This window comes from Peromyscus californicus, unplaced genomic scaffold, assembly GCF_007827085.1.
Source record: "Peromyscus californicus insignis strain IS unplaced genomic scaffold, ASM782708v3 Scaffold_16__1_contigs__length_79575227, whole genome shotgun sequence".
NCBI classification, from domain to species: domain Eukaryota; kingdom Metazoa; phylum Chordata; class Mammalia; order Rodentia; family Cricetidae; genus Peromyscus; species Peromyscus californicus.
The window spans coordinates 11,123,442-11,149,111 of NW_026294458.1; the positions used below are offsets into that span (position 1 = coordinate 11,123,442).

At 43.8% G+C, this 25,670-nt stretch overlaps 1 protein-coding gene across 1 annotated transcript in view; it reads left to right on the top strand.

Moving 5' to 3' along the window:
* Lmln (leishmanolysin like peptidase) overlaps positions 1-25,670 on the top strand; it is a 57,547-nt gene that overhangs the window by 6,668 nt on the left and 25,209 nt on the right. The window contains exons 2-9 of the mRNA XM_052739899.1: positions 1,133-1,215; positions 1,769-1,886; positions 4,755-4,933; positions 9,955-10,060; positions 11,507-11,601; positions 17,135-17,252; positions 22,075-22,182; positions 24,520-24,596. Of these exons, the coding sequence (XP_052595859.1) occupies positions 1,133-1,215; positions 1,769-1,886; positions 4,755-4,933; positions 9,955-10,060; positions 11,507-11,601; positions 17,135-17,252; positions 22,075-22,182; positions 24,520-24,596 (884 nt within the window). The remainder of the gene's footprint in view (positions 1-1,132; positions 1,216-1,768; positions 1,887-4,754; positions 4,934-9,954; positions 10,061-11,506; positions 11,602-17,134; positions 17,253-22,074; positions 22,183-24,519; positions 24,597-25,670) is intronic.

Consider the following 25,670-nt stretch of genomic DNA (forward strand, 5'->3'; position numbering starts at 1 on the left):
TATTTTTCATTTTAATAAAGGAATTTTGTGATATGCTTAGCAAAAGTTTGTTGGACCTTGATATTAAATTAGTCATTTTATAATTTGATATTAAATCAATATTCTTTTTTTTTTTCTCAGTCTGTCAAGTTTTGGGGGGATCAAAGCATGCTGAGGATAGGGTGCAAAGGACAATTTTTGCAGAACATTGAGAACACCATTCTCTTCATAAGAGTGTTCTTTTTCCTAAGGATTAGCCGACGTGACAGTGTGACATGGCAGAGGCATTATTCTTATCATTATTACTGTGTATGTGTGTGATGTGAGTATGGGTGCACATGCAGAGGTCAGAGGCTAACTTCAGAAGTGGTTCTCATTCCTTCATAGGTTCCCAAGATTGAACTGAGTTCATCAGGGGTCAGGCTTTATTGGCACACGCCCTTAAAACTGAGCCATCTCACAGCCTCAGAGGTTTTTTTAAATAGAGTCCATCTCATCAAGCTGTGTGTGTGTGTGTGTGTGTGTGTGTGTGTGTGTGTGTGTACACACGAGTGTGTATATACACACAGGCACAGTTAGAGGTCAGAGGACAGCTTTCAGAGTTTGATCTCCCCCGCCCACTATGGGCTCCTGGGATGGAACTGGGGTCATCAGTGTTACACACCAAATGCCTTTGCCTGCTGAGCAGTCTCGCCAGCCCTCATCAGATTTTTTAACTGTCCAAGGGGTCTCACAGTCCGTATTAAGCCAGCTCTCTATGGCCCACAGAACTTAATGAGCTTTTACATAAGAAGCCACCTTAATACTAGAATCTAAGTCGACCTCACATTTGAAATAATCACTAATAGTTGGAGTATACATCTTCATTAATGGTCTCAGTCATCAGTAGTTGAGATTATGTTTCTGGAGTGGTTAAGTTGGAGCTGGGATCTGCTTAGTGCCCTGCTTCCAAACTCCACTAGAAAAACGAGCCATCTTTCCCTCCTGGATTCGCGCTCTCTGCTGCCACACGACCTTGGTCAGGTGTCTGCATTCCCGAATCCTAGGAGTTTTCTTCCTCGGTCCTTATAACCGTTAATATTCCATGCTTGTTTCCTTAAACACACTGTCTCCCATGACTGTGATTCTAACTAGATTTTTCTGTTTTATTTAGAACAAACTTTTCCCGCAAGCTATTTCTTACTTAGAGAAAACATTTCAGGTTCGTCGACCTGCCGGCAGGATCTTACTGAGCAGGTATGTGACGTCAGACAGTGACCATTTCCTCCATCCAGTTAGCTCTGTGAACTCCCCGTTCTACCATATGACAGTGTGTGAACTTTATAGTGGAATTTTATTACATGTGTTTTTAGAAACAAAACTGCAAGATATTTAAAAGGGGTTGAAAAAGCACCTGCTGAGTGACCCCCCTTTCCCTGCCTTCCTGTTATAAGCTGTTCATGTCTCCACTCCTCCTCCATGTGGTTGTGGTGTTTGCTTTGTGAGGTGTTTGATAACCCAAGTCAAGAGGACTCCCTGTAAACCCGAAGTCTCTTGGTGAACTGTCTGCCTAGTTAAATAATAACCATTCTTAATGAAGTAATAGAGGGGTGTATTCGTGGCTTTTCTGTTGCTGTGATAAAACGCCATGATGAAGGCAGGGCTCATTTGGGGCCTATGGTTCAGAGAGTTAGGGTCCGTGATGGGGGAGAAGTACTAGGTGGCAGGCAACGCACATGGCTGCCAGCGTGTGGCTGTGTGTTAACTGCTGTGAACTGTTCTCTTCCTTTGATGTATGAATAACCCAAAGGCAATGTGCAACAAACCAGTACCTGCGGAAGGAAAATGATCCACACAGATACTGTACTGGGGAGTGTGCGGTACATACCAAGTGTGGTCCCGTTATAGTGCCGGAGGAGCATCTCCAGGTCAGTCTCCCTGCACTCAGCAGGGGCTTTCCATTCTGGAGTGTAAACGGGAGGTTCCCGGTCTCTCTGAGCGGGGGAGTTTCCAGGCAACAGAAGGCACAGTAACTGTTGGTTTGTTTGTACGTTGGTTTGTTCGTTTGTTTGCGCTGCTCTGGAGTGAACTGGCGCCTCTGCATGCTAGGCCAGTACTCTCCCACCCCGAGACGCCGTTTTCTCCCAACAGCTAGTCCCAGTTATGATTCGGGCCTTATTCCTTCTCGGCTTTGCAAGCTCATTGGAGCTTTGCTTTGGCCCATCCACATTTGTGCCTGGGTTTGCTGCAGCAGCTTAGTTGAAAACTTGATCTTTGTTGTTGTTGTTTTGTTTTTCAGGAACATTTCTTTTAGCATTTTAAAAGGGCAATTTAATGTCTCCTAAAATATAAACTCTCAGCTTCAACTGAAGTTCAAACTTCAGTCCATAAATAATACTAGCAGCTGCCCAGGTCCAGTGTCATAAACCTCCAGATATACTGAAGTAAGAGGATCACTTGGGCCTATAAGTCAAGACCAGCTGGGGCAACATTGCAGGATTCTGTTTCAAAAAAGACATAATAGTAATTGTATAATATGTGTTCAGGAGTGTTCTTTATGAAACTATAAATAGACCTATTTAGGTTATTAAATTATAGTGTAGCTATAAAATGGAACTGCTAAAAATGAAGTCAATTTCTGTACTGACTTGAAGAGATATTTAAGCTCTTAACTGAAAAAAGAAAGATTGGACTCAGTAGGTCTAGTTAGCTTGTTTATCTGAAAAGTACAGATGTACATTTGCAAAAACAAAACAAAACCCCTATACAGTGATCCAGGTGTGATAGTAATATCTATAATCTCAGCACTTGGAGGGCAGAGGCAGGAGAGTCCCCTGTTTGGTTTCAGCCTGGGCTACATAGCAAGACTTATTTCAAAAAGCAAAAGAAATCAGAAAAAGGAGTATCTAGAGGAATATGCACACTAAACAATCGAGGTAGAGTTCAAAATGCTAATTTTTTTTCTTTTATTTATGTTTCTCATTTTGTGTGTATGGCCGATTTGCCTGCATGATTATCTGTGCACTGTGTGTGTGCAGTGCCTGGAGAGGCCAGAAGAGGGCATCAGATCCCCTGTAACTGGAGTTACAGACAGTTGTGAGCTGCTCTGTGGGTTCCAAGAATCAAACCCAGGTCCTCTGGAAGAACAGCCAGTGTTCTTAACCTTTGAGCATCTCTCCAGCCCTGGTTTTCTTTCTTTTTAAAAAACTTCTATTTTTAATTAATAATAAACATATGCTTATATTTATGAGCCTATGAGTGTTGGTGCCAATGGAGGTCAGAGAAGTCAGATTCCCTGGAACTGGACTTTCAGGCAGATGTGAGCAGCCTAACGGGAGTGCTAAGAACTGAACTTGGTCCTCTGCAAGAGCTGTCCTTGATGCCCCTGACTGAGTCATCTCTCCCGCCTCTGATGGTTTCCATTACGAGCTGCATGTGATGGGGTTGGGAGAGGAGCTGGGGAGACAGCTCAATGGTTAAAAACATTTGCTGCTGGGCGGTGGTGGCGCACCCCTTTAATCCCAGCACTCGGGAGGCAGAGGCAGGCAAATCTCTTGAGTTCGAGCCCAAATTTTCTTTATAATGGGAACTACTTTCCATTAGGTTGAAAGTTTTAATTAATTAGATTTGAAATAATCATATCCAAAAGAAGTTGCAAAAATTTTGTATATGACATAAGTCGGTGGTAGAGCGCTGCCTCCCATGTGTTCCATTCCCAGTACAGCAAAGTGCGGGTGTGAGTGTGTGTAGGAAAGCCCCTTCACGGAGTGTCGCTGTGACAAATGCCTGACCAAAAGTGACTTTGGGGAGAAAAGGGTTTCTTTCAGCCTACAGTTCCAGTTATAGGCCATCGTTAAGGGACGTCAAGGCAGCCACTTTAAAGACAGACTGGCTGGTGTTCTAGGAACCACAGCAGGAACCGAGGATGCCGCTTGCTAGCTGTCTTCTACTCAAGCTTACTTACAGTTCAGGACCACCTGCTTAGGGATGGCACCACCCGCAGTGGACTGGGCCCCCTACATTAGTTAAAAATCAAGACAACCTCCCACAGACATGCCCTCAGGCCGGCATGATCTAGGCCACCCCTAATTTGAAGCTCCCTTCTCCTGGGATTCTAGGGTGTGGCAAGTTGACATTTAGAAGTAACCAGCACACTAGTTTTAGGGTTGTTTTTTGTTGGTTTGTTTTGGTTTGGGTTTTTTTGTTTGTTTATTTGTTTTCAGAGATGAGGTCTCACGATGTAGCTGTGGCTGTCCTGGAACTCCCTATGTAGACCAGGTTGTCCTCGAACTCACAGAGCTCTGCCTGCCTCTGCCTCCCAAGTGCTGTGACCAAAGGATTGCATCACTACGCCCAGCTTGGTTTCAGGATTTAAAAACCATTTCTGTTTCTTTTTCTCTGCATCCTAGTTTGCTGACCTTTATAAATGGCAGTCATTTGCTTTCGTTGAGTATAAATTTATGATCATTTGTATCAAGTAAAAATTTTAGTGAAATAAATTCAGAAGAGGTAAGAATAGAACAGAGAAAAAGAGGTGGGATTTGTGGTCCCTTTGTTTTGTTTATGAGCTAGAAATCTTGCCTCATTGTTTGGTATGGGTTCAAGGGATCCTCCTGCCCCAGCCTCCCAAGTACAGGGACTGTACGTTTGCAAACCATACCTGCCCAGTTCCCTATTTGGGTGAGAGTTTAGGGGGAATAAATGAGAGTTAAGTAATGTGTATCTGAGTCTGTAGTGGCCTGATGGTGTCACTCCGCTAACTCAGTGTCTGCCTTCCTGTTCACCTGTGCGCCCAGCAATGCAGGGTCTGCCGAGAGGGCCAGTGGCCCTGCGGAGCCGTGGGTGCTCTGGACCACGAGGGCGTCCAGGATGCAGACTTCGTTCTCTACGTCGGCGCTCTGGCCACTGAGAGATGCAGCCATGAAAACATCATCTCTTATGCAGCCTATTGTCAGCAGGAGGCGAAAATGGACAGGTAAGCTTCGCTCTGAGGCTGCTTCCCAGAATGCATTAGTGCATCTGCTCAGTGGCTTCTAGGATTAAGAAATAAGTTGTTAGAGGAAAGAAAGTAAAAAACTTCCTTTGACCTTTTCCTCTTTTCTTAAAAAAAAAAAAAAAAAAGTATTCTTTGTGGGTATGTATGTGTACCTGAAGAGGGTGTGTAGGTGTGTGGGTGTGGGTGTGTACACCACATGTGTGCAGGAGCTTGAGGAGGATTCCCTGAATTTGGAGTCACAGGCAATTGTGAGCCACCATGTGGGTGCTGGGAATCAAACCCGGGTTCTCTGGAAGAGCAGTCAGTGCTCTTAACTGCTGAGCCATCTCTCAGGCTCTCTTTGCCTAAAAAAAAAAAAAAAAAAAAGTTTCCCAAAAACTCCAAGAAAAAAAAAAAATCTACTATCAAGAGAGAATTTCTCATTAAAAAAACAAAACACAAAAGACTGAGAATTTTATTGTCATGTTAATTCCTCTCAAGGAAACAATTTGGACTTTAAATTTTTACCTTTAACATCTTATGCTGTAAGAATATAAGAATATGTGCTGGAGAGATGGCTCAGTGGTTAAGAGTACCAACTGCTCTTCCAGAGGTCCTGGGTTTGTTTATGAGCTATTATTCTCATGTGGGATTTTTCTTTAATTACTTGTGATTAAGAATAGAATTGGCCGGGCGGTGGTGGCGCACGCCTTTAATCCCAGCACTCGGGAGGGAGAGCCAGGCGGATCTCTGTGAGTTCGAGGCCAGCCTGGTCTCCAAAGCGAGTTCCAGGAAAGGCGCAAAGCTACACAGAGAAACCCTGTCTCGAAAAACCAAAAAAAAAAAAAAAAAAAAGAATAGAATTGGTCATTAAGTCCTACCCATGGTCATGCCCATAGTTTACACTACACAGGTAGATTTGGCTATGGGGCTAAAGAAGCAAAGCACCTGGGTCTGGAGAGATGGCTCAGAGGTTAAGAGCACTGACTGCTCTTCCAGAGGTCCTGAGTTCAATTCCCAGCACCCACATGGTGGCTCACAACCATCTGCAATGAGATCTGGCGCCCTCTTCTGGCCTGCAGGGATGTGTGCAGGCAGAACACTGTATACATAATAAATAAATAAATCTTAAAAAAAAAAAGAATATAAGAATATTCTAGTATTTTATTTGTATTATATGTGCAAAAGATTGCCTGTCACACACCAGAAAACTAGTTACAGGAAGTAGTAACTCTCACATGACTTAGAGCAGTGATTCTCAGCCTGTGGGTCTCGACCCCTCTGGCAAACCTCCAGCTCCAAAAATATTTACATTATAATTCATAACAGTAGCAAAATTACAGTTATGAAGTAGCAATAAAAATAATTTTCTGGTTGGGGTCACAGCAACATGAGGAGCTGTATTAAAGGGTCGCAGCCTTAGGGAGGTTGAGAACCACAGACTTAAGAGTGTTACGGTGTGACATCCAGAAGTTAGCATGTTTGATTCATGTGCATCCATGACCATTGCGTCTACCTATCAAGACTCAGTGACTTTAGAGGGTTGTTTATCTTTTCTTTCTTTCTTATATTTATGTATTCATTTATTTTTGAGCTGGGGTATTGCTAAGTAGCCTCCGGTTGTCCTTGAACTTTTAGTGATCCTCTTGCCTTAGCTTCTGGAGTGCCAGGATTACAGGTTCCTGAAGGGTCTGAGAAAGTGAGCATGTTTTGTGAAAAGCAGTGAGTCACTATGGTGTGACTGTTTCTTCTCACTGCTGTTACAGAGAATCCAGCAAACATAAGGTAAGGGGGCTGGAGATATGACTGGGTGGCTGAGAGCATAAGCTGCTTTCCCAAAGGGCTCCAGTTCCATCTCCAGCACCAGCACCAGGCCAACTCACAGCTGCCTGTGTGTGACCCTCTGGTTCCAAAGGGACCTGATGCCCCTCTTCTGTCCTCCGGGAGTACTGCACTCACGTGCACAAACCCACACTCAGACACATCTACGTCCAACTAGAAAATACAGGGTTGGAGCGATGCCTCAGGAATCAAGAGCTCTTGCTCTTGCAGAGGACACAGGTTCAGTTCCTAGCACCCACATGGTGGTTCAAAACCATCCCTAACTCCAGTTCTACGAGATCAGGTAACTTTAGACCTCTGCAGACACCAGGCACACATGTGCACATACATACATGCAGGCAGAACACTCACACATAAAATTAAAAACAAAGAAATCTAAAAATAATAAAGGTAAATTTAGCCGGAGGGTGATGGTGCATGCCTGTAATTCCTGGAACTTCAACTCCTGGATCTTACTCTGTAGCCCAGGCTGCCCTCGAACTCCCAGAGATCCTCCTGCCTCTACCTCCCAAGTGCTGGTATCAAAGGCGTGTGCTACCACCTCCTGGCAGTGGACTATTTTTGAGAAATACACTTTGACTTGTTAGTGCTACAAAATCATAGTTCTTTTCCTCAATTTGAACTAAACTGTATCAGTTGCATACACACAAAATCACACTTTTTATATAAAGTGTTGAAAGAACATTGCAAAAACAGTACCTATGTGTATTTGGACGTTCTAAGAAAAAAACTCAGAAAGACAGAATTTCCAGTCATCGCATTTTGTTTAGGATTGTCCTGGCTGTAGCACTGAATGTCCCACGTTAGAGGTGACAGAGAAAACTGTTAAGTTTTGGGCAAACTAAAATGGCTTGAAAATAGCATACACTGGCCAGACAGTGGTGGCGCACACCTTTAATCCCAGAGGCAGAGGCAGGCGGATCTCTGTGAGTTCGAGGCCAACCTGGTCTACAAATCGAGTTCCAGGACAGGCACCAAAACTACACAGAGAAACCCTGTCTCAAAAAAACCAAAAGAAAAGAAAATAGCATACACAGTATAGTTGACAATAGTAGTTGCCTCTGATGTTGGACATAAGAAGAGGTGGGGTGGGGGGGTTAACAAGGACACTATCTTCTTTATATAGTTCTTTTCAAAAAAAGGTTTGTTTTTATTTTATGTATATGGGTGTTTTGTTTGCATATATGTCTCAGCACCACTTATTTGCTGTGTGGCTGCAGAGTTACAGGCAAGTTATGAGCCGCCGTGTGGGTGCTAGGAATTGAACCAGGTCCCCTTGAAGAGCGGCTCATGCTCTCAAGTGCTGAGCCATCTCTCCAGCCCTCTATAGATTTCTACATCGTTTGAGCATATTCTTTTATACTGTGAGCTTTTAAAAACGTTTATAAAAGCTGTGTTAAACTTTATTATAAGATCAAGGTGACTTGCCTGGATGAGTGAGGGGAAGGATATAGAAATCCCAGGTTGACTGAATCTACATTGGTTATCTCATTTTGTGTCTCATGATGCTGAAAACATCTACTGGATCTGCTTGTCTTCTGCTGAGAGGATCAGGTGTAGGAGTCAGACAGATGAGTCCTGTAACTGAGAGGGGTCTTTCATTTTGTTATACTGCTCTTTATTTGTTGTGGCACTTTAATGTTTGGTTCACATTTGGTATGGATGAATAGGCAAAAGAATAAATGGTCTTTGTACCAGTGAATGTGGAACTGATCACACCAGGAGAAGATGTGGTTTCTTTTGAGAATGTTGACATGGAACAAAGGGCTGTACCCTATCTGTAGTTCTGCCCCCACCCCATGAGATACGGTCTCCTGTAGTCCAACCTGGCCTGGAACTCATTCACTGTAGGGCTTGACCGAGGAAGACCTTGAATTCCTTATCCTCCTGCTCCTCACTCCCAAGTGCTGAGATTACAAAGGTTTGTGCGCCACAGCCAACCAGTTATTCCAAGTCTAGAGAATTCCATATTGTGTGACTGCGTGCCCATGACTGTCTGATTATGCTGCCAACAAAGAAGATAAATAAAACAGACCTGTGTGCTCGCCTCCTGCGGTTTACAAGTTGTATAAGGATAATAATGGCCAACTAGACCTACAAGGAAGCATGCTGTTTGAAAATGTGGTACATACTTCATTCAGGATCCTGTAGCATAGAAGAAAGGGAAAGAATTACAAGGAATATCATTTCACTTGATTTGGGAAGGAACATCTTTACCTCTTTTAAAGAGGTAAAATTTTAGCTGCAGCCTGAGCAGTGATAGGCTTTAACCAAATAAAGAGGTAGGGGACCCTCTGGGGTGGAGAGAGGTGCATGCTTGCAGTCTCTGCTGCTTGGAAGGCTGGTTCAGGCAAATTCAAAGTTTAAGGTTAGTTTGTTGTTGTTTGTTTGTTTTTGAAAGCATCTTGCTGTGTAGACCTGGCTGCCATGAAACTCACCATGTAGATTCCAGGCTAGCCTTGAATCAAAGTGCTCTTCCTGCTTCTGCTTCCCAAGTGCTAGAATTACAGACATGTACTACCATGCCTGGGTTAGCATAGGCAATTTAGCAAGATCCTGTATCAAAATGGGAGAAAATAAATGGTGGGGCTGTAGCTTAGTGTCAGGGTGCCTGCTTAGCATGTGTGGGGCCCTGAGTTCAGCCAGAAAACAAGGAAGAAAAGAGAGGTGGAGGGGTTGGAAGTTCATGTTAGAGAAAAGCCCTGTGGACACGTTCCTGCCTGAAGCTCCTTTAAACAAGGCCTGCAATTCCAGCTATTTCAGTAGGACAAATGTTTATTATAAATAGGCAGCTAGAACTTAGTGGGATTTATGGTATTTCCACAGTAAACTGTTGAAGCGAGGGTAGAGGGAACAGTTTGGATTCTTTCACATTGTCTGTTTGCCACAGCTTTGAAAGACAGCGGGATACATGGTGGTAATTACTCAGGGTGCTGAGCCCTGTGGAGCCCCCATGAAGCCCCCACAGCCCTCCAAGAACAGGTGTTGCTTTTCCATGCCATTGGAAAGCAAAGCGTATGTATGGGTCCTGACAGTAGAAAGTGTTAGACTTAGCTATAAAATTGTACTTGATAGTAAACAAATGTTCTTGGGCAGTCTTTCATAGAGAAGTATAGGTTAGCAAATATTGTAAATACTACTCTGGAATATAGTGAGAAATGTCATGTTTATTTTAACAGGCCGATAGCAGGATATGCTAACCTGTGTCCAAATATGATCTCCACCCAACCGCAAGAGTTCATTGGGATGCTGTCCACAGTGAAACATGAGATCATTCATGCCCTGGTAAATGCCATTAGCTCTGTCCTTTGCTTCAGATTTGTTGTTTATTCTGTTGTCTTAATACATGTTTTAAATGGTATGTGAATCCTTAGGTCCATGTTGGCAAAACCTGGTTAATCATGTTTCTGTCAATAGGAATGCTTAACGGTCAGGATGGTAGATTGAGTTTTGCTATCTGGTATAATTATAATTAAACAAACATTTCCACTGAGTAAGTAGGACTTTTGAAGAGATGTTTGACTTCTGAAGAGAAGCATCTTTGGGCCAGATGTGGTGGCTCAGACCTGTAATTCAAACATTTGAGATGCGAAGGCGGGAGGATTGCTGTAAGGTTGAGGCCATGATTACAAGCGTGTACCCGGTGTTTGCAGTGCTGGGGATTAAGTCCAGGACTTCACACACACTAGACAGCCATTCTGCCAACTGGCTACATGCCTAGCTGACACACACACACACACACACACACACACACACACACACACACACACACAGATAAGTGGAGATAGTGCCAATTTGAGGCTTAGATGTTGATCTTTTATAGATGCAATTAGGAATATACTTGATCCCCAGCTCCCTACACCATTCAGCATTGTTGATAGTTTTCAGTATAGTAGCTGCAGTTTTGGCACTTAGTAGATTGGGGTGAAGATGTCCTTGCCCAAAGATGTCCTTGTTATTATTGTCCGTGGTGCCTTAGGTTGTGTTTGGTATAAAATGGATAACAACTTTTTCTTATGTTTTCCTCTCTTTGAGTCTGATATTTAGAAATAAAGGCCACTGGTGTGGTGGGGGTTGGTCCAGCAATTCACTGTGCCAGTTTTGTATTTTTAGCTTTTGTGCCACATTTGGAAATGATACATGATAGGGTCTCTAACAAGGAAAAATACTAAAATATCCGTAAAACCACACAGATGAATTCAAAAGTATAATTCCCTGTGCTCTGTAGCATGTGCCTCGAGGTATCATGATAACATAGCATTTATATGTATAGCCTGAAAGCAAGTTTAAAATATGTAATGTACTTTAGAAGATCTTGTATGAAAGCATTTTCGTCAGTGAGCTGGAAAGGTGACCCTAAGAATACATACTGCTCTTTCAGAAGAGCCAACTTCAGTTCCTAACACCCATGTGGGGCAGATTGCAACCACCCCTAACTCCAGCTCCACGGCATCTAGCACCCTCTTCTGGCCCCTGAGAGCACCCACACAGACACGGATATGTTCACACAGATGCACATGAGTGAAAATAAAAATAATCTTTAAAATGTTTACAGCAAGTAGTTCAGTGTTTTAAACCGTAAATACAGCTCTCTTACTTGCTATTGAGTTGGAGTCTGCCGAGCTGCATGGTACCCTTGTGGCTGATGTCATCACCTCCTTGATGGCGAATGCTGCTATCTGTGCTCGGACTTCACATTCTACTGTAGGACGCTTTGAATTCTTCTTCCAGGGCTTCTCTGCTGGGCTTTTTGCATTCTACCATGACCAAGATGGGACTCCCCTGACGTCACGGTCTGCAGACGGCCTCCCGCCTTTCAACTATAGGTACTTGCTATTTTTATTCTTGTTCTTAGAGGATGCTAGGACTAGAACCTGGGAGTCACAGCGCTGTCCATGCCATGAATGACAGTGACTTCGTGGCCAACCTAAAGGAACTGTAGATACTAAGACAAGGTGGGCTTTAAGAGATGGCTTGTTGCCGGGCGGTGGTGGCGCACGCCTTTAATCCCAGCACTCGGGAGGCAGAGCCAGGTGGATCTCTATGAGTTCGAGGCCAGCCTGGGCTACCAAGTGAGTCCCAGGAAAGGCGCAAAGCTACACAGAGAAACCCTGTCTCGAAAAACCAAAAAAAAAAAAAAAAAAAAAAAAAAAAAGAGATGGCTTGTTCAGAGGACCAGGACACCCCGCCGCTCAGGGCTCTTCCCACTGTCCTATAACGCATTTTACTTTACAGTAGAGTTAGGCTGTGGGGAAGCATGGAGTGGTTACGTTTGGAGTTTTATTTATTTAGCTACTAAATTAGCAATGTTTTAAGAGGTTCAGGGCCTAAAATAAGCAATGCTAAGAAATGCTGAAAGCAGTTTATCAGTAGAAAATACCAGTCACAGAACAATAACCATCAATATATATGTATATAAAAAAAATACCTAAAATAAAGGCACATATCCATAATAACACATGAAAATATTCATGACAGTTTTATTATTAATAGCCAAATAATATAAACTACCTCAAACTCTATCAAAATTAGGTTAAATAAGTAGATTATAATATGTTCATAAAACTGAAAACTACATAATACTAAAAAAAGAGCGCACTATTGGCTGGGGTGTATGTCAGTAGCAGAACATGTGCACATGAGGTCACAGGTTCAGTCCCAGCACCAGCAAAAACCAAATTACGCCTTTGCTGTATGCAGAAACGTGAATGAACCTCTCAGGTATGAAGCCGAAGAGCTCAAGTGGTCCGTTTGTATGGAAATCAGATACGGGCCATAGGAGGAGATAACGCTTTACTTTAGGGAGCAGTCTGCTAGTTGCTGTCAAGGAGCTCCCGATTGGGCAGTGTCACAGGGACACCTTCCCGGGTGCTGACATGGGGTCATCTGGGGCTGGCAGGATGGCTCATCGGGAAGTGCTGGTGGTACAAGCCTAGCAAACACATCTGTAACACATAATACAAACACACATGCATACATATAGTGTATATACAGATACACTAATAATAATAATACACTTTGAATTTAAAAAATTAATACTTGGGGCTGGAGAGATGGCTCAGCAGTTAAGAACACTGGCTGCTCTTCCAGAGGACCTGGGTTTTATTACGAGCACCTATATCCGGAAGCCCATAACCGCTTGTAACTTGGTGTCCAGAGGATCTGACCCCTCCTCTGGTCTCTCTGGGTACCTGCACATAAGTGGCATACATGCATATAGACACACACAAGCACATAAATAAAAAAACATAAAAAATGTAATTAACACTTATATTATTTGCTGTATGTATATTTTGCTTTAATTACAAAGTTCTCCAGTAAAATAGTTCATACTATTTATTTAGTATGTATTTATTTGTTTATTTCTAATTGTTTTTGTTGTTGTTTTGTTTTTTTGAGACAGGTTTTCTCTATGTATCCCTGACTGTCCTGGAACTCACTCTGTAGACCAGGCTGGTCTCAAACTCACAGAACTCCCTGCCTCTGCCTCCCGAGTGCTGATATTAAAGGCATACACCATCACACCTGGTTTATTTCTAATATTTTTATTTCTAGTACGAAATTCTAGGCAGTGGTAGTGGCCCACACCTGTAATCTCAGCACTTGGGAGGTGGAGGCAGGAGGATCAGAAGTTCAAGGCTAGCCTCTGCTACGTAATCAATTCTGGGTTACATGAGACTTCATCTCAAAGAACTAAAGAAACAAAATGTTAATGTATAAATGGATGTTTTCCCTAGACTGTGCTTTTTGTTTGGTAGTGTGGAAGAAGTCTGATCTTTGAAAAGAATGCTGGTCCTGATGGAAAATGTAAATGAGGAGATTTGCATAATCTATGAAGTGGCAGAGTGATGTATGTAAGGACTCAAGGGAAGCTGATGCCTTATAAAATCTGCCAGTATAAATGGAGATACTAGAGCAATAAATTCAGTTGTTAGGCATGAAGAATTGGGTTCGGCTCTAGGCTGTTTGGAGAAACCATTCCTGTGCTGGGCTTGGTGGTTTACACCTGTAATCCCAGAATTTGGGTGGCTGGGGCAGTTGGATAAGGAGCTCAAGCCCAGCCTCTGCTACATAGTAAGTTCAAGGCCAGCCTCTGCTATATGAGACCCTGATTTAAAAAGCAGGCAAACAAACAAACAGGCAAAATCAAAGCCAAACGAAAGGGAGTAAGGTTTGAGAGAAGCTGTTATTCTTGAAGGGTGAATGGAGAACAGAATGTTGGTTGATTAATGAACTAAAAACGGTTTATTTTCTTGTTGGCTTTGTTCACTGTGTTTAAACATTGTTTTCCAAAGATAAGTAAAAATAAAGTGAATTAATGCAGCATGCCCCCCCATAGGAATAAGGGTCCTGAATAAGGGTCCTGAACAGCGAGGTACTGAGTGGGAGGACCAGGGTTGAGAAATAAAGAAGAGGAAACATTAGCTGGGACCAGGAGATCTCAATAAGCCAATGACTTATGCAAAGCAAGTTTATTAAGAAAAATAACATCCTTTAGACTATTGTGGGAGGAAATGGCCAAGGTCAGCAGAGAGCTAAGACAGTGTTGACAGAGAACACAGGGTACCTCAGCTACAGCTGCCTCGGGACTGATAACCACTGCCTGTGAGGAGAGGCAGGTCCCCAGAAACGGCATCCTTGACTCTCGGGAGGCGCTGGCTTTAGCCCTAGACTGGCCTTGCCTTGTCCACTCCTGAGCAAGGACACAGAACTAATATTCCCTCTGTCCTTTCATCGGGACCTCTGAGACAGTCTTGGGTTGGTCTTGCTCCCCACAGGGCAAATGCAAGGTGCCCAGCTGCCTCACACTCCTGTTACCATGACTTTCTCACCACAGTGGACTGTATCCATTTTTAAATCATAGTCCAAAATACAGTGTCTCTTCCAAAAAAAAACTTGAAATTGGAAGTAGATAAACAGATACGTTTTTCGATAACTATAAAAGGAACTGGATTTCCCCGCCCTGAAATAGGGCCTAATCTGCCTGGCTAGCTTCCAACTTATATGTAGCTAAAGATAACCTTGAATTCCATATTACAGGTGTGGGCCACCACAGCCAGTTTACATGACACTTGGGACCAAACCCAGCTCAAGCTGAGTACCAGCCGAGCTGCATCCAGCTGCATCTGTAGCCTGGCGCTTTCGTTGTGATGGCTGTGTTTTCGGTTCTTCTCGAAGCCCCTCTCTTGTTGGATAGTCTTGTCTCTACAGTAACTTTATTTCACATCTCTTTCCTCTGCTGTGACTGTAGCCACAACGGTCCTCTTCAGAGAGTTAGTTCCACAGTGCATCCTTTAGATTGCTTCCATCTACTTGTGTCCTTGGAGCTAAACAGCATTTCTTGGGCTCGAGAAGTGAATCATGCATTTTTAAAAATCCGCTTTGCTACCACCGCCATGGTTATTGGTGTTCACCGTGGCCTTGAAATGGCAGACGGGAATGGGAACCCAGAGCTGGCAGCTCTTCCCGAAGCTCATCCATCTTTCATGAATAAAGGCTTCTCAAATCGATGCAGCTCTCTGCTTGTTTCTAGGGCTCTGGGAAAGTTGACTTGGCCAAGTTCTTGTGGATTTCATGCCAGAGTTTCCAGAGACATTTACTCTGCCATTTTCCTGAGGACTTTCTAGAATTTAATTTTGTAGATGACATGAAATAATTTTTTTTTTCTTGGTGGATAAGCAGTTTCAGTGCACAATAATTAAGTCATTTTTTTTTTTTTTTTTTTTTACTAATAGAGCAACATTTTTTGTTGTTTCCTTATATTCTTGGGGCTGTCTCTGCTTTGGTTTCTTTACTTTCCTCCTCCTCCCCCCTCCTCCCCCTCCTCCCCTTCCTCCTCTTCCTCCTCTTCCCCCTCCTCCTCCTCCTGCCCCTCCTCTTCTTCCCCCTCCTCCTCCTGCCCCTCCTCCTCTTCCCCCTCCTCCTTCTCCTGCCCCTCCTCCTCTTCCCCCTCCTCCTCCTCCCGTCCCTCCTCCTCTTCCCCCTCCTCCTCCTCCTGCCCCTCCTCTTCTTCCCCCTCCTCCTCCTGTCCCTCCTCCTTTTCCCCCTCCTCTTCCTCCTGCCCCTCCTCCCCCTCCTCCTCCCCCTCCTCCTATTCCTCTTTGTCCTGTTCCTCCTCCCTCTCCTCCTCTTCCCCCTCCTCCTCCTGCCCCTCCTCCTCCTCCCCCCCGTCCTTCCTCCTCCCTCCTCCTCCTCCCCTTCCTCCTCCTCCTCCCCCTGTCCCTCCTCCTCTTTCCCCTCCTCTTCCTCCTGTGCCTCCTCCTCTTCCCCTTCCTCCTCCTCCCCCTCCTCCTCTTTCCCCTCCTCCTCCTGTCCCTCCTCCTCTTCCCCCTCCTCCTCTTCCCATCCCTCCTCCTCTTCCCCCCCTCCTCCTCCTGTCCCTCCTCCTCTTCCCCCTCCTCCTCTTCCCATCCCTCCTCCTCTTCCCCCTCCTCCTCCTACTCCTTCCCTCTCCTCCTTCTCCTGCCCCTCCTCCTCTTCCCCCCCTCCTCCTCCCGCCCCTCCTCCTCTTCCCCCTCCTCCTTCTCCTGCCCCTCCTCCTCTTCCCCCCCTCCTCCTCCCGTCCCTCCTCCTCTTCCCCCTCCTCCTCCTCCTCCTCCTGTGCCTCCTCCTGTTTCCCCTCCTTCTCCGGCCCCTCCTCCTCTTCCCCCTCCTCCTTCTCCTGCCCCTCCTCCTCCTCCTGCCCCTCCTCTTCCCCCTCCTCCTCCTCCTGCCCCTCCTCCTCTTCCCCCCCTCCTCCTCCCGTCCCTCCTCCTCCTGCCCCTCCTCCTCCTCCTGCCCCTCCTCCTGTTTCCCCTCCTCCTCCTGCTCCTTCTCCTTTCTTCTTTTTCTTTAAATGCTGTAAACTTGTCAGAAGAAGCCCCTGAGGCTGGGGTCTAGTCATGGCCGAGTACGTGCCTAGCGTCTTCACCGTCCTGGGCTGGATCTCTAGCAAGTCAAAGGGGAAAACGATGTAGTTAAGTCATTGTTGTCCTAGCTCAGTATTACTGTGTAAACTTGAACAAGTGATTTCATCTCCCTAAGCCTCTGCCTTTTCACCCACAAGAGAACGGTTAGAAAATCCTTATGAGCCTGGGTGTGGCGGTACAAGCCTGTAGTTGAAGTACTTGGGAGGCAAAGATGGGTGGATCTCTGTGAGTTCAGTGCTAGCCTGGTCTACACAGTGAGTGCCAGGCCAGCTAAGGCTACATAGAGAGATCCTGTCTCAAGAAAGAAAATAAAATACTTATAAGTACATTACATGGATATGATACATAATAAACTCTCAAGTATTTCAATTTCATATTGTTATTCATAAGATTTTTACATTTACAGCTGTAGTAAATTGGCAAACGACTGTTTTTTATTCTGTAATTACAGTCTTGGATTGTATCAGTGGAGTGATAAAGTAGTTCGAAAAGTGGAGAGATTGTGGAATGTGCGAAATAATCAGATAGTTCGCCACACTGTGTATCTCCTAGTGACACCTCGGGTTGTTGTGAGTATACTGAACTTCTTCATGTCTCATTTTTCATTATGGTCCTTGCCGTACTGATCATTCCTGTTTAAGAATGTGTGCTTAATTTTCAGTCCATAATAGAAAATGTAGGAAGACAATTGAATAAAACAACAAGCCAAGACAGGGGAGGAAACAGAAATGTGGCAGTGCATCTCCACCCAGCCCGCTGCTTTAAGGCAGGAGATGAGAGGTCCTTGTGCCTAGGAGAAGCAGCATTATTCAGCGTTATATGTGGGGCAGGGAGACAGCTCTGTCTGTAAAAGTTCCTGCCACACAAACATGAGGACCTGAGTTCAGATCCCCAGCATCCCCATGGTAAAAAAAAAAACAAAAACAAAAACAAAACAAGAACAGCTAGTGCTTGTCTGTGCCCCCAGAAGTTGGTGGAGGAGTAGAGATAGGCAGAGTTCAGGTGATTGGCCAGCCAGCCGAGCACAATGGATTAGCGCGCGTGCGCACGCGCGCACGCGCGCGCACACACACACACACACACACACACACACACACACACTGACTGACAGATAGATGTAATTTTTTTTAATTTTTTTTTTAAGATTTATTTATTTATTATGTATACAGTATTCTGCCTGCATGTGTCCCTGCAGGCCCAAAGAGGGAACCAGATCTCATTACAGATGGTTTTCAGCCACAATGTAATTGCTGGGAATTGAACTTATGACCTTTGGAAGAACAGCCAGTGCTCTTAACCGCTGAGCCATCTCTCCAGCCCCAGATAGATGTAATTTAAAAATAAGGTGGAGAATGTTTAAGGGGTGTACCAGGTGCTGACTTCTGGCTCCCACATGCACAGGCACACACCAGATCATGTACACGTACCACACACAGTTATTTGAACAGAAAAAAAAAAAAAAAAAGCAGCAACAGCCATGGCTGGGGCTGGGCAGTGGCCAGTGGTTAAGAGCACTTGCTATTCCTACAGAGGACCCAGGTTTGAGTCTCAGCATCCACATGGTGGCTCACAGCTATCCATACCTCCAGTCCCAGGAGCTCCAGACCCTCTTCTGGCTTCTGTGGACAGCAGGCATGCATGTGGTACACAGACGTGCAGACCAAACACTCATAAATAAAAATAAGGAGGAGGAGCATGGGGCCTCTGGGTTCAGCTCACTCACATCTCCATTTGCCCTTCCTCGGGCGCATACCTAAACACAGGGAGGAAAGAAGGCATGGGAGAGGATAGCTACTGAGGCTTGCTCTGTTGGAGAGGGCTCTGAAAGACCGTCCCCTCAAGCTGAAAGGCTCATTCAGTGAGCTGGCATTTCAAGACGGCCCAGAGAACACACGCTGAGTAAGAGCTACTCTTTGCCGCCAGCATCTGGTGTGGGAAAGAATTTCTCGTTTTCACTGTGTACGGTTTTGTGTATTCTATCAAAGAATATGAGGGGAAGGTGACCAAGGGTCACCTGACATGATGACAGAGGAGATATGGCCGTTTGGAGGGTGTCAGTATTCCAACAATTCGGAAGTGATGATACAGATGCAGTCCGTGGTTTGCCATATAAGAAATCCCTTGTGGGGTTGGGGATTTAGCTCAGTGGTAGAGCACTTGCCTAGCAAGCACAAGGCCCTGGGTTCGGTCCTCAGCTCCAGAAAATAAAAAGATAATTAAAAAAAAAAAAAAAGAAAGAAAGAAATCCCTTGTTGTAATTATTGAAGACTAAAAATCAAGAAAACTACCATTGCTGTGATGTTTCTAAGTAATGTCAGACAGCCATCATCAAAAGAACCATTAAGTTGTTTTTTAAAATATTAAAATGGAAAAGAACGAGCCGTACACTATTGGGATGCAGTTGGCGGGGTGAAGAGAGCCTTTGGGTTGGGACGAAGTATTTGCAAATCCTATGTCTCTAAGAAGTTACTATAAAATACATAAGAATATAACTGCAAGAAAACAAAAACCTTAATTGCAAAATGCACGAGAAGACAGGTGTCGTGGTGTATGTCTGTAATCCTAGTACTCGGGATTCTCAGGTGAAGGGAAGTCTAGGCCAGCCTAGGTTACATAGTGTGACTATGTCTCCCCAAAGAATAAACCAGCAACAGCAAATAATGGTCAAGGGACCTGAAAAGACTTGTTTTGTTTTTTTTTGTTTTTAATATTTTTATTAATTTCATGTGCATTGGTATTTTGCTGTGGGTGTCAGGTCCCCTGGAACTGGAGTTACAGACAGTTGTGAACTGCCATGTGGGTGCTGGGGACTGAACATGGGTCCTCTGGAAGAGCAGTCAGTGCTCTTAACCACTGAGCCATCTCTCAAACTCACAGAGATCTGCCTGCCTCTGCCTCCCAAGTACTGAGATTAAAGGCATGTGCCATACCTGCTGACATGACATAAAAAAAAAAAAATCCAACCTGCAAAAGATAAAAGCATGTTATGCATTACTAACCATTGGGAAATAATTAAAACTCCAGTAAGGTATCTTGTTCTTGTGGCTTTTGTCAGAAAAACAGAACATGAGCAGTGTTGGTCGGGAAACAGAAAACATACACTGTTGTTGGGAATCTGAATAAATACCTCCATTGAGGAAAACTTTTTCCTCAGTAAACTAAAATAGAATTACCATAGGATCCAGCAATCCTACTTTTGGATGTTAAGTCATGAGGTTTGAAGTCAGTTTGTCAGATGTCTCTGCTCGCATATTTGTGCAAGCACAAGTCCCCACAGCCAAGTTATGGGATCTGCCCGAATGTCCATCAATACATAAATTATGACAGAGATGCTGGGTGTATTCATAGTGAAACAACATCCAGCCTTAAATGGAGGGGAACTGTTGTTTATGATGTCATGCGGGAGAGTCAAGAACATTCTGCTGAATGGAAGAAGCTAAGCACAGAATGAGAAGCACGCAGTGTTCTCATGTGATAGCTGAAACAGCGCAGGCTGGCATGCGCTCAGCTGTCAGAGCGCTTGCCTAGTGTACGTGAGCCCTGGGTTCAGTCCCCAGTACTACGTAAAGTGGGCATGTGGGCGTCTGTATGTCCAGTACCCAGAAGTGAAGGGAGGAACATCAAGGTCATCCACAGCTACATAACAGTTTAGAGACCAGCCTGGGCTACATAATAAGGCCCTGTCTACAATAAATTAATGGAACACACAGAAATGGCATAGGGTGGGGGTTACAGGTGACAGGGCAGGCATGGAGGGAATGGTATAGAATTTCAAAGGAGAGGAAGGGCTTTTTTCTTTTTAAGAATCAATTTTTATTAGACCTATAGTGAATATATTAATATTGTAAACTTAAACATTGCTAGGGGGATTGGAGAAGTGGTTCACTGGCTGTTCTTCCAGAGGACCTGGGTTCGATTCCCACCACCCACATGGCAGCTCACAACTGTCAGTAATTCCAGTGTCAAGGAATCTTTTTTTTCTGGCCTCTGTGGGTACTGCATGCACAGACCTGTACTCAGGGGCACACAAATATATGTAAAATAAATATTTTTAAACTGCTAGGAATAAATTTCAAATATTCTTTTTGAAGTTTTTATTAGTCTATGTTAATTATACATAATAATGGGCTTCATTATGATATTTTTGTAGATGTATGTAATGTATTTTGATCATATTCCTGCTCTCAAATATTATCATAAATCTAAGTGTTTGAGACGATAAATGTGTTAACTAGCTTGATTTAACTATTCCAGGATATTCATATATCATGACATTACCCTATAACAATGTATAATTTTAATTACCAATTTATAATAGATAATACATTTAAAAATTATTAACATCAGAATTACAAGTGGTAATCATAATGGTCTTTTGTTTTGTTTTGTTTTTTCGAGACAGGGTTTCTCTGTGTAGCTCTGGCTGTCCTGGAACTCTGTAGACCAGGCTGGCCTTGAACTCACAGAGATCTTCCTGCCTCTGCCTTTCAAGGGCTGGGATTAAAGGCGTGTACCATCACCGTCTGGCCTAATTTTTTTTTTAAATGTGACTTTTTTGTGTGTGGTTTTTTGAGGTAGGGTCACATGTAGCCCAGGCTATACTCTGTAGGTAATGACAACCTGAACTCCTGATCTCTTGCCTCTAATAACAAGCATGTGCCACCACCAGGATGATATATATATATATACATAATGTGTGTATATATATATATATATATATACACACACACACACACACACACACACACACACACACACACACACACACATCCTTCCTTGGGGCTGGAGAGATGGCTCAGTGGTTAAGAGCACTGGCTGCTCTTGCAGAGGACCTGGGTTCCATTCCCAGCACCCACATGGTACCTCACAGCTGTCTGTAACTCCTATTCCAGGGGATCTGATGCCCTCATGCAGATATGCGTGCAGTATAAATACCAATGTACATAAAATAAAAGTAAATAAATTAAAAAATATATATGTCCTTTCTTAAAGTCAAAAAGTGAAGAGATAGCTTAGTGGTTAAGGCTGTGTACTGTGCAGCCAGGAGTATCAGAGTCCATCACCCATGAAGCAAGCCGGGAATCCTACAAATGCCTGTAACTCCAGCTTCAAGAGCTCTGACGCCCTCTTGCCTGTGTACATGTACACAGATGCGCACACATAAATACATCGTTTTTAAATAATCTTCAAAGAGAGAGAAAAATATTAAGAGAAACAATAGTTTCTAGCCAAGGAAAATGTGACAGTGTCGAAATATTTAACTGTATTAAAATCATATTTTAAAGAGGTGGGTTCATAAACCCATTCTTTGTACCACTTTACCATACCACGTGATAAGGAGTGCTGCCATCTTACTGTGCTCTTGTGAGTGTTTGTGTCTCTGATTCTCAGGAAGAAGCACGGAAGCATTTTAACTGTCCGGCTCTGGAGGGGATGGAGCTTGAAAATCAAGGCGGCATGGGCACTGAGCTCAACCACTGGGAGAAGCGTTTGCTGGAGGTCTGTTCAGTTCTGCTCCATGTTTATTTTTACTGATGGAATTCAGGCACTTGGTTCAATTTTATGTAATGTGTTTCTGCATAAACACATCCGTTTATATAGAGAGAATCTGGAAGTAAAATGAACTTACTAAAGTAAATCAAGCTAAAGTAATTCTAAAATTACTTTAGAGATTATTCAAACAGGCTACGAAGTAAGAAGGTGAAACATACATTAGTAGCATAGACTACACACTTGGATCTCCTAATTTTTAAGGGCTGTATAATATTGTATTATATAAATGAAACAAGCCTGTGTTAATGAACGTTATGTTTTAAATAATTACTTTTTTTTTTTTTTTTTTTTTTTTGGTTTTTTCGAGACAGGGTTTCTCTGTGTAGCTTTGCGCCTTTCCTGGAACTCACTTGGTAGCCCAGGCTGGCCTCGAACTCACAGAGATCCACCTGCCTCTGCCTCCCGAGTGCTGGGATTCTTTTTTTTTTTTTAAGACAGTGTCTTATTATGTAGTCTAAGGCTGGCCTTGAACTTACTGCAACCCGCTTGCCTCTGCCTCTTGGCTTCTGGATGCTGGGATGGATTACAGATGTGTACAGCTCGCCAGACTAAAACCTGTTGCCTTTGCTTTTGTAGAACTGGGAATTGAACCCACAGTCTTGTGCATGCTTGGCAATTGTTTTATTTCTGAGATATATCCCTACTCCTAAATTTTCATATTTAAAAAAAAGTTGTAAACTGGGCATGGGGGCACACACCTTTAGTTCCAGCACTTAGGAGGCAGAGGCAGGTGGATCTCTGTGAGTTTGAGGCTACCCTGGTCCATGTAATGAGTTGCAGGCCAGCCAGGGCTATGTAGTGAGAACCTGTCTCAAAAAAAGGTGTGATGAGTGACTGCCATGCGTGCCCCCCAGAGTGGTGGGGTAGTGGACATTCTTAGTACAGATACACAGTCACGCTCCCAAGCCCTCCCCAGGCCAGCTAGGGCAGTTCTGTAGACGGACATTAGCACATACAGCATGCCAACAGAGCAGGATCAGGCATTTTTCTTGGGTTACACCCAGCAGGCTCTCAACAGTGCCCGTCTCCCCCAGCTGCAGTACCGGACACAAAACTCTCCCTCAGATGGATGTAAGATATGGGTTGGCTTAAGAGTCCTGTGACCCAGACAGGAGCTGTAACCTTTCAGACTCCATAAGGGACACACCCACTAGTCACTTTATACAATGACATCCCAAACTGTGGCTTCCTAATGGGTATTCGTGTTCATTTATAGTAGTCCCAAGCCCAGAGGTACATCAGCAGGCCTTTTCGCCTTACGCACTGTTGCCAGGTAACGGCCTATCTTTATTAGGTTTCTGGGGAATAGAGCTAGAAAGTTAATCCCAGGTCACATTGGTTTGTATAGAAAGAATCCGGAGGTAGAATTAACACTGAAGTCAAAGCCTTGGGTAGAAGAATGTATCTCTAGTTCTTCTTAGAGGTCTGTTTAGGTAGTTTCAGCAAACAGCTTGTGACTGAGGGAAGGTCAGACACTTAGCAAGAATGTTTGCTTGGGCTCAGCTGCTGTGATGGAGGTTACCATAGAGTAACAATGGTGAACATTTATGAAAGCGAATACCCTCATTCTTCCCGTGGGAATTTCTTTTTTTGTGCTTTTCTTAAGGAAATTTCTGAAGTGATTTCCTTGGAAGCTATAGACTGGCCAGAAATGAAATGTACTTTTCGGTAACAGACCTGAGAATACCAATTTTATTAGCTTCTTTGTTTCTCTTAAATGTCCCTGGACTGTTGTAGTAAAGGCTGATGTTAAGGTATGGGGAAAGAACGCTCGGTGTCATGTAGAGACTCCAAGAACGGCTAGAGTGGCCCAGCCGTGAGATTTGCGGCCTGTGGGGCCTGGAGCCCTCGCCAGGGTGTGGCTTCTGGGTAGGACTCATAGGATGGAAATTAAACTACTGGACAGCTGGGTGTTTTGCCCTAATCCTTTGATCCCCTGGTTCTGCCATGCTTGTTAGGAAAGCTTTTTCTTTGCAAATCCAGGTAAACATTCCTCCTGACTCTTCCTGCCCCAACCACCGACTCACTCGACTTGCTTAGGGAGTATACACTTACAGTCATGTTCCTCAGTCCATCCATGTCTTCACTGCTGGTTGTCCGTCCCTGTGGGGAAATCAGACTGTTGGAGACTTGAGGCAGAGTAGATTCTACCACCTCACCCTAGATACTCGGAAAGCGTTTGTATTTGACCATTTCCTAGTAAACATTTAACCACATGAAACATTTAAATATGCGTAGGGGTCCAAGAGTCATCGTCTAACAGCGTCTGTTGGTGATTTTCAGAATGAAGCCATGACTGGTTCTCACACCCAGAACCGAGTGCTCTCTCGAATCACTCTGGCGTTAATGGAGGACACTGGGTAAGATGGCTGTGAGAAAATGGTGTTTACAAAATGAAACGAGTATTCAAAATGGAGCTGAAGAAAATGCTGCTGTTCCAAAGCGAAGCGTACTTACCGATTCTTTGACTTTGGTGCAGTTTGTTCTTAATATAACAGAATGAATATAACAAAATCTAAGATATTATGAAGCCATGCTAATATGAAGGGGAAACTAACCTAGATAGTTTTAAATTATTTAATCAAATGAGTGATATGTAAATTCCTAGGATTTTTGTTGTTGTTTTGTTTTATCTGGTGTTTTGAGACAGGGTCTCACTGTGTAGTTCTGGCCTGGGACTTGGTGTGTAGACCAGCGTGATCTCAAAATCACTGAAATCCACCTGCCTCTGCCTCCCAACCTCCGGGGTTAATGGTGAGTGCCACCATTTCCAGCAGATTCCTGGTTTTTAAATGAATGGATCTCTCTGGTAGAACAGTGAAAAATTATATTTAAATAGAACACCTTATATAACTCATACTTAACAAAATCATAGTAATTTTAGTGGGAGCATTATTGTCTCTTGCTTTTTGTAAAACAGCCTACAAGAAATTTGAAAATAGAATCAAATTTGAAAACCAATGAGAGAAATATTATTAAAACCCTGAAAATAATCTGACATAGAGACACTCCTGTCACCCTAATCCTAGTCTAGAGACTGATGCAGGGTGACTGTGAGTCCTAATCCTAGTACTCCAGAGGATGATTGGGGGTGACTGTGAGTCCTAATCCTAGTACTTCAGAGGATGATTGGGGGTGATTGTGAGGTCCAGTCGAGACTGCATAGTAAGACTTTGCCTCAGAAATTAAAAAAAGAAAAGAAAAGAAAAAATCAAGAACAAAACATCCACCATGAAAATAATTGATATTGCCTTAACTTTTGAAGGCTCGACAAAGTATCAAGATTTAGGGCCTGGAGAGATCGCCCAGCAGTTAAGAGCACCAACTGCTCTTCTAGAGGAACCAAGTTTAATTCCCAGCACATGGCAGTTCAGGCGGATCTGGTACCCTCTTCTGGCCTTCTGAATGAGGCACTAGACACACGTATAGTGCAC